At 35.7% G+C, this 9,703-nt stretch overlaps 1 protein-coding gene across 1 annotated transcript; it reads right to left on the bottom strand.

Annotated features, from left to right (window-relative positions):
• Positions 1 to 619: 619 nt before the first annotated feature.
• Positions 620 to 8,741, bottom strand: LOC114361112 (calcium-binding protein P). Its single transcript, XM_028316089.1, has 8 exons — positions 8,600 to 8,741; positions 6,136 to 6,369; positions 5,391 to 5,617; positions 4,707 to 4,856; positions 2,872 to 3,166; positions 2,197 to 2,423; positions 1,516 to 1,665; positions 620 to 832 (listed from the first exon to the last, which is right to left on the bottom strand). The coding sequence occupies exons 1-8, from the start codon at positions 8,607 to 8,609 to the stop codon at positions 746 to 748; spliced, it is 1,380 nt and encodes a 459-aa protein (XP_028171890.1). The 5' UTR covers positions 8,610 to 8,741; the 3' UTR covers positions 620 to 745.
• Positions 8,742 to 9,703: the final 962 nt, after the last annotated feature.

Below are 9,703 nucleotides of genomic sequence, written 5' to 3' on the forward strand. Positions count from 1 at the left end.
ATTGATATTCCATATTAAAGTAAACTGATTTTCAATTGTTTATCGATACGCATAAAGCTGTGATAATTAAAATATATAAATATTTGTGATTTTATTATAATACTTGAAAGGAAATGTTTTGGTGAAACCTAAACCTTCTAAAATAATTGTTCCTGTAAAAAAAATATTTATTATGTGTTATATTTTTAGAAGCGATTTGTGGAGTAGACTCTTATTATTTTTAAGTTAATTAGTACTTAAGTTTTTGATTGTAGTCTGTGCTATATTGACTATTGTAGATCGCAGTGAATTAGTAAACGTCCAAGTACTTAGGTGTTTGATAAAAATTACTAATAAAGATACAATAAAAATTATGAAGTTTGTATTATTAGACCTTCAGAATAAATAGGTCTGATTCCCTATTACTATCGCAATCAAAATACAATTTATCTCATACGTAGTTACCTACTTTGAACCATAATTCATCGGCAAGTAATGGTAAAATAATTAACGCAATATTTGCAATGAGAGGAATTGAGCTTACTTACATTAATTAATTTTCTAAACCTCAGGATATACCCATTTATGCTGATTTTCAAATTAAAAATAAGTGTTTTGGCTTCAAAATAAAACAATTTCATAGAAAAAAATATTATAAAATTAACATGCTTTACATAGCATTCCATTAATACAGACATTCTGAAATCATAATAACAAGTAAATATCAGATCAAAATCTTAACAATCAGATTAATTTTGTAAAAGTTCTAAACGGTACAAAGTACTTCGTAATTGTGGTGTGGGAGTTCGTTTCCAGCGAACGACATGTACATTACTTTGTGGCTTGGGTGGATCTGGAACAAAAAAAAAACAAATTATAACCATTTTCGATTTCAGATGTCATAGAACATAATATTTTCCAAGGTTCATACTGAAGTATTTAGCGACTGTTTCTTACCGAAATAGGTTTATTAGTAGTTTCTTAATTTTACTCTAAGATATAAAAACACAAACTTGAGGGAATTTGTATTTTTTCTTAATTTCATTTTTTACAACAAACTGGCAACATTCACTCAGTGACGTAACAGTGTCAGTTCGAATTTGGAAAAGCGCCCGTGTAGCAGCGGTGTTTTTTTTTAATTCGGCGTTCGCCAATATCCAAAATCAAGTGAATCTAGTGAGTGAGGGATCCACAATCCTTAATAGAACTATGATGTTCTTCACCAATATGTGCTATACTTCACAAGCAAACAGAATTTTGGAGATACGCCGGGCCCGGCCAAGCACAAAAAAAGCACGCATCTGGCACTGAGGAGAACAGGTTTCTTTGCCGTTTTTAAAAAATAATATAGTTATCAGTAACATTGAATCATAATACCTCAGTCATACCTAAAACCTAACGATTACTTTAGCCCCAGATAGGGGTCTTACACTTGAGCAGTAGCTTTTTTATGAAACCCTTGACGAGGTTTTGATTTCTTTATAATTTGATGGACGTGTAAGACATTTTTTATTTGCTGAAAAAAAGGATGCTTACCTTTCCTGGTGTCAGTGATCCTTGGTGCTTGGCTCTGCCGATGTACAAAGTTTCTCCTGATGACGTACGTCCTCCAGGAATTGCGTTGGGAGGTGTCGAGCCATTGCCGCTTTCTATCCATCTGACTCTTTGCGGATCAGCTACGCAGACCTGGAATTATAATTTATTTTTTGAATGTTAGAGATGTTGAATAGAACAGAACTGTATACTGTGTTGAAGGGAACAGTTAGTAATTTTTCGTCTGTGACCACCTTCAAAATTAAAACGGTAAATTTTCAGCAGGCTTTGCGGTTTTTAACTGTGGCAAGTAATCTAACGAGTATTACATACAATCTAACAAAAAACATGCATAGTGTAGAATTTTCAATATGTGGTAACCGCATTACCTTCATCATCATCATCAAAGGTTACCTAGAATCTAACACGCTCTCTAAAGATTCGGCAAAAAGGAATAATAACAACGTTATTTTTTCTGATATAAGCATGCACCATGTCTATACCCAAATTCTCAATTGAAAGTTATTAATATCGCGACTAGCTATTTTCATTTAGGATCGAGTAGCTAGCTAACCTTGACGTGTTATTAAATTTAGTCTATTGAATCATCGAAATGTTTGCTTTGCCTTAGTCTTTTGGAATCAAAATTTACGGAATTATTTTGTGAGACCCTTTTCTACATACCTCGAAATTGTGTACTCTGATCTCCTGGCCTCCCCAAGGTATATAGGCAGATTTGTGTTTGATGGCTAGCTTTCCGGGGATAGTATCGCCTTCATGGTGCGCCCTGATCACCCAGAGAGGGCTTCCATCGTGGCCCTCGTAACCAGCTACCACTGCTTTGTGTACCAGGCCTTCTGCAGCGTAGTCATTGCTGGCAATCCATTCTACAGGTGGTGGTTGATGTGGCTCTGGAATACACAAAATTTAATTGTTAATTACATTCTTAACAAATGTAGGTATGTACATGCGTGGGTTATAATCCGTTTGATAATTATGTTATGACCAGGGTCAAGCAGTACCTTGGTAAGGTAGAAAATGCCTGCTTGATTAACGGTGTTTCGTGACGAAAACCAGCGGTTAGAACTTTGTATTACCTACCTGGTGTTCATATCGAAATAATGCTGATGTCTGCCACTAGCCATCATGACACGAACTTTACGCAGACGACTACACCATTGTTCTTGGAATTACAAGTAGGTTTGCAGCCTCAGTATTATGCACAAACGTGTATTTAATAAAAGGAGACTTTAAGGCTAACAGTAGTACGGACATTTTAGAATGAGGCAATTCATGCTTATAAGACTTCATAATATTAGGTTTTAATTTAAAGTAACAAATTGGTAAAAATTAACTCACGTCCTGTAGGAAATCCAGGGTAAGCTGGAGTTGGTTGTATATGCGGCATGGGAGCTGCAGGGTACGACATCGCAGCTGGGTTCATGCCCACGGGAGGGGCGGTAGGGAACCCTGGCTGTCCTGGCTGCCCAGGGGCACCATACGCTTGCTGGTATATTTGGGGGTAGATCTGGTTCTGGGGCGGGGGATACTGTGGTGGGTATTGAGGAGGGTACTGGGGGTTGTTGTACGGATCTGAAATAGTAATATTACTAATCAATTTAGGAGCTTTATCGAATAAATCAATTTTATTATGCTACATTTGTTTCAGGTGTACTCGTATATTGTTTACTCGTTGAGCAGTTTTCGCAACATTTATCATTGATTCTCTGTCCCTATTAGACATTGTGTGATTACATACTGTTTGTGATTCATTTTGATTGTTAATCCGTTTTTATGTTAATTTTGTACTTAGAGTGAACACAATGGTTAAAATTTTGTTATCAATATTTTGTGAGTAATGCGTGACTCATTTAAATTAAGTAAACCATTTTTACTGATGAACAAAACGGTTCTACACTAACCGATAACGTTATGTATTAATGAATTATTAGTATAGAACAACAAAATAATGCGACTATGAGAGGAAATTCCAAAGGGAAAAATATTAAATAATAAATTTTTCCGTTTTTACCCATTGCATATTTTACAATTACATAATTAGTTACATTTGAGTTAGAAGTATTTGACATTTTATAGTTTGTAAACTTGCTGTTATCTTATTTTATCTGAATGAGAGTTAACTGTGCAAAGATAAGACCGTTAACTCATTATTTACCTTCGTAACATTTACGACAGCAAAAATAGTTATTTTGTGACAAACGTGCGCAAAATAGCAATAATACCGAATTAATTTTGAAATTTTTGAGGTGAAAATTAGTAATTTTCCTGGATATTAAAAACAAGTTTTCCTCAATAATTTTCCAACAATTTTCAACATCAGCTAACGTACTCATAATGATAAGTATAAATTACAATACTTGCACTATAATGGATGGGAAACGTACAACATAATTTGGAGGTCAAATCAGTCTGTTATTAAAAATAGAAAACCGGTAAGTTNATTTAATAAAATCCGATTTGTATGAAAATTAAAATAATTAAAATGAAGATATAAATTTTCTGACTTCACCATACCATTTATATGCCCATGTTAACATGGGCTAGTGTCGGCTCATATACCCATTTACCAAACACCCTGTAGATTGTGTAAAAAAATGACAATAAATAAATCTATGACGGATTGTACAGCGTCTCTAGCGGATACTTTCAAGAACTAAAATCTTTATAGATTTTTTGACGCACGCACTCGATATTGGACACGTTTGATGTAAACTCACACTACGCTCAATGTCATAGAACATATTTTCCAAGGGTCATACTGAAGTACTTAGCGACTGTTTCTTACCGAAATGTTTATTTGATTCTTAATTTTACTCTAAGCTAGACCAATACAAATTGGAGGGTATTTTTATTTTTCTCAATTTAATTTTTTAACAAACTGGCAACATTAACTAGTGACGTAAGAGTGTGAAGTTAGACACTGTCAGTTCGAGTTTGGAAAAACGCCGGAAAAAAGAGGTATGTTTGCCGTTTGTTTTTTTAAATAATATAGCTATCAGAGACATTAAATCATTAGTCATACCTAAAACCTAACGATTACTTTAGCCCCAGATAGGGGTCTTACACTTGATCAGTAGCCTTTTTGTTAAACCCTTGACGATTGCAGTTTTGATTTCTTTATAATTTGATGGACGTTTAAGAAGTTTTTTATTTGCTGAAGAAAGTATGCTTACCTTTCCTGGTGTCAGTGATCCTTGGTGCTTGGCTCTGCCGATGTACAAAGTTTCTCCTGATGACGTACGTCCTCCTGGAATTGCATTGGGAGGTGTCGAGCCGTTGCCGCTTTCTATCCATCTGACTCTTTGCGGATCAGCTACGCAGACCTGAAATTATAATATTTTTTGTAACGTTAAAGATGGTGAATAGAGCTGTATACCTACTGTGTTGAAGGGAACAGTTTGTACCTAATTTTTCGTCTGACCACCTTCAAAATTAAAACGGTAAATTAGTAAAGACAGTCAGCAGGCCTTGCGGTTTTTAACTGTGGCAAGTAATCTAACGAGTATTACATACAATCTAACAAAAAACATGCATAGTGTAGAATTTTCAATATGTGATAACCGCATTACCTTCATCATCATCATCAAACGTTACCTAAAATCTAACAAGCTCTCTAAAGATTCGGCAAGAAGGAAGAATAACAAGGTTCATTTTTCTAATATAAGCATGTCCATTCCCAAATTCTCAATTGAAAGTTATTAATATCGCGACTAGCTATTTTCATTTAGGATCGAGTAGCTAGCTAACCTTGACGTGTTATTAAATTTAGTCTATTGAATCATCGAAATGTTTGCTTTGCCTTAGTCTTTTGGAATCAAAATTTACGGAATTATTTTGTGAGACAGTTTTCTACATACCTCGAAATTGTGTACTCTGATCTCCTGGCCTCCCCAAGGTATATAGGCAGATTTGTGTTTGATGGCTAGCTTTCCGGGGATAGTATCGCCTTCATGGTGCGCCCTGATCACCCAGAGAGGGCTTCCATCGTGGCCCTCGTAACCAGCTACCACTGCTCTGTGTACCAGGCCTTCTGCAGCGTAGTCATTGCTGGCAATCCATTCTACAGGTGGTGGTTGATGTGGCTCTGGAATACACATAATTTAATTGTTAATTAGATTCTTAAAAAATTTAGGTACATGAGTGTGTTATAGTCCGTTTGATAATATGTTATGACCAGGGTCAAACAGTACCTTGGTAAGGTAGACAATGCCTCCTTGATTAACGGTGTTTCGTGACGAAAACCAGTGGTTGGAACTTTGTTTACCTACCTAGTGCTTACATCGAAATAATGCTGATGCCTGGCACTAGCCATGACACGAACTTTATACCTACACAGCCAACTACACCATTGTTCTTAAAATTACAAGCAGGTTTACAAAAAAAGAACATCCCGCACTTTTTTATACGAACTGATGCCCTTGTTACTCAAATAACACAGCTTCAGTATCATGCACATAAAATATGTGTATACAAAAGGAGACTTTAATAAAGGCTAACAGTAATAATGAAAATTTTAGACCGAAGAATGAGGAATTCATGCTTATAAGACTTCATAATATTAGGTTTTAATTTAAAGTAACAAATTGGTAAAAATTAACTCACGTCCTGTAGGAAATCCAGGGTAAGCTGGTGTTGGTTGTATATGCGGCATGGGGGCTCCAGGGTACGACATCGCAGCTGGGTTCATGCCCGCGGGAGGGGCGGTAGGGAACCCTGGCTGTCCAGGCTGTCCAGGGGCACCATACGCTTGCTGGTATATTTGGGGGTAGATCTGGTTCTGGGGCGGGGGATACTGTGGTGGGTATTGAGGAGGGTACTGGGGGTTGTTGTACGGATCTGAAATAGTAATATTACTAATCAATTTAAGAGCTTTATCGAATAAATCAATTTTATTATGCTACATTTGTTTCAGGTGTACTCGTATATTGTTTACTCGTTGAGCCGTTTTCGCAACATTTATCATTGATGCTCTGTCCCTATTAGACATTGTGTGATTACATACTGTTTGTGATTCATTTTGATTGTTAATCTGTTTTATGTTAATTTTGTACTTTGACTGAACACAATGGTTAAAATTTTGTTATCAATATTTTGTGAGTAATGCCTGACTCATTTAAATTAAGTAAACCATTTTTACTGATAAACAAAACGGTTCTAAACTATCCGATAACGTTATGTATTAATGAATTATTAGTATAGAACAACAAAATAATGCGACTATGAGAGGAAATTCCAAAGGGAAAAATATTAAATAATATTTTTTTCCGTTTTTACCCATTGCATATTTTACAATTAGTTTTGATTTGAGTTAGAAGTATTTGACATTTTATAGTTTGTAAACTTGCTGTTATCTTATTTTATCTGAATGAGAGTTAACTGTGCAAAGATAAGACCGTTAACTCATTATTTACCTTCGTAATATTTACGACAGCAAAAATAGTTATTTCGTGACAAACGTGCGCCAAATAGCTATAATAGTAAATTAATTTTGAAACTTTTGTGGTGAAAATTAGTAATTTTCCTTGATACTGAAATCAAGTTTTCCTCAATAATTTTCCAACAATTTTCAAAATCAGCTAACGTACTCATAATGATAAGTTTAAATTACAATACTTGCACTATAATGGATGGGAAACGTACAACATAATTTGGAGGTCAAATCAGTCTGTTATTAAAAATAGAAAACCGGTACAGTAGTACACATTTAATAAGGCGCGTCGTGAATCTTCGGCCACGCAGACAAGGACAAAATTTTTCCGATTATGTTCCCCGTCGCACTTGCGCAAGCCCCGCCCATTTCATAATTACACTGCAGGCCAAGTACGGGGAATAAAATATTTATCTTTTTGAAAAAGTTTAATAGAGTATTTAAATAAATAAGATAAGATAAGAAAAACTTTATTTGACACAAAAAGAAAAAATAAAAAATAGAACAAATACACTTGTGGTACCCGTCGTTGTTCCCGATTTCCATAACAAGTGCTTTTGCTACATACTTTGGGATCGATCGGAGCAATGTACGCGTCTAATATGTATTTATTTATTTACTTGCTTTTTCCCGCGGTTTCACCCGCGTAAAATTTAGTTTGTCATAGATCGTCATAAATTATAGCCAATATGTTATTCTGGGTTATTATAAACAATAATAAGTTTCATCAAAATCCGTTCAGTAGTTTTTGCGTGAATGAGTAACAAACATCCAGACATCCAAACTTTCGCATTTATAATATTAGTAGGATTATTTTTGTGGGATGTATTTAATCCATAATTTAGAAATGTTATAATTTGCATGCTACATAATAATTGTAGCGAATTACGATAATGCACTTTATTTTATTTATCATATCTTTAATATACTGTACTCTACTAAATGGCAAATAAATATTTGAATTTCCGAAAGTGAGAAGGTTAATGCTGAATCTATGAATGAATTGTGAATGTGTAGATGTACGGAGATTGGAGGCTCACAAAAATAAAACACTTTTTTTGCCACTAAGTGTACTTTTGTCAGCAACGCGTCTACGCACTCTAGAGTATGGCGGCTGACTAACATGTGTCACAGCGCGCGCAAACATGACACGCGGCGCGGACCAATACCGGCACAGGAAGAAGACGCGCCGTGCGTGGAGCATCCCGATTGGTCAATAGCATTTCCCGCGCTACTTAAATTCGTCTTCTGCGCAGGTACATCGGTGAGCCTTATTAAATGTGTACTACTGTAAGTTTCGCAAGCCGGTCGGCGTCTGTTGCGGTAAATAAATAAACAACGCGTGAAATTCCGCGAAGCAACCATTGTCTATTGCAAAGCCTTTGGATTTAGGTAGATGTCCTAACTGAGACGACAATAATAATTAACGACGTACTCAAATAATGAAGCGAAAATCATGTGACGCGCTGCGTAATTTGCATCGTTCACCGCACACAACGGGTAATAATTGTCAAAACAAAAGAGAAACTTTACTAGGCAGCAACAAAAAACAACTCTAACCTGTTTCCAACAATCAAATCTGATTCTAATGTACTTCATAATTAAAGTATAAGGATAAAATAAGTAAAAATGACTCACATCCAGACATTTTTGCGTAGAAAGCAGACGAGCGTGGAGCGTGTAGGGAATGCGGCACTCGACTGGCGGACCGGAGCGACAGTCGACACCGGTACACTTCTGAGTGGATTGTGGAACGGTTCGGCTGAGCTGTCTGGCGTTGGAATTATCTATGGTAGTGTAGTGACGTGTGCGACGTGGAATGGCTGGCAAGCGGCCATTGAAAGAAATGACTAGGATGCGGTAGCTACCGTATGCGTAACCAGCTGGTTACGATTTTCTGATTATTTTATTTATGTAGGTCTGTTGTTGTTGTTTCAGCCGAAAGACGTCCACTGCTGGACAAAGGCCTTCACCAAGGATTTCCACAAAGACCGGTCCTGCGCCGCTCGTATTCTTCATTGAATTGATTCTTTGCCAAAAGCGCATATTAAATAAAGTAAAAAAAAATTATAAAAAATATACCTTGTGTTGATTTACAGTGTTTCTAAAAAGTACAAGTAGGTACTTTTTATTTACCGAAAATAATAATTATTAATAATTGTAATTTACATAACAAGTAGTCCTATATTCAGGATTACTGGAAATCATATTTGCCTTACAGAGCTTTATAAATAATATCTAGATTTATTTTGTAGCACCGATTTCTTGTTTGCACTGCGACATGGTGCAACAAAATGACGTGGCCTCTGGTTGCCTCTCTATCGTACGAGGCGGCCATTTTGAAATTATTTCACTATTGGAAGGCATTTTCACAAAACACTGTTTACATAATTGCTAAGCCGGTTTTTGTTATATCAGCTCCATTTGAATGAGAAGAAATTAGTCATCAATGACACTTGAATGATGTTAGGTAAATATAAAGTTAAATTATATTTCTAATTACGAAAGTAAATAAAAGGGTTCCTTTCAATTTTGTAGATGACGAATATCTTTAGTGTTAAATTTTTATTTAGCTAATTTCCTTTGTTTTTGGGATTTTCTAGAAAGAACCTTTTTTGGGAAAAAACCTGTTTAATTTTAATCAATTTTCTAATTTATTACCCTTAATTAAAGAGAGCCGTTGGGGCAGGAAAGTTCTCGAGTCGACCTAGCGTGGGCAGGCCTCCTACTAGGTGGACCGAC

This window comes from Ostrinia furnacalis, unplaced genomic scaffold (genome assembly GCF_004193835.3).
Source record: "Ostrinia furnacalis isolate ACB-3 unplaced genomic scaffold, ASM419383v2 OfSCF0067, whole genome shotgun sequence".
Taxonomy (NCBI): domain Eukaryota; kingdom Metazoa; phylum Arthropoda; class Insecta; order Lepidoptera; family Crambidae; genus Ostrinia; species Ostrinia furnacalis.

Coding starts and splice junctions, on each gene's coding strand:
- LOC114361112 (XM_028316089.1), bottom strand. Junction 3,167..4,706: donor GATCACTGACACCAGGAAAG/GTAAGCATACTT, acceptor AAACAAATGTAG/CATAATAAAATTGATTTATT. Junction 833..1,515: donor GATCACTGACACCAGGAAAG/GTAAGCATCCTT, acceptor TTTTTGTTCCAG/ATCCACCCAAGCCACAAAGT.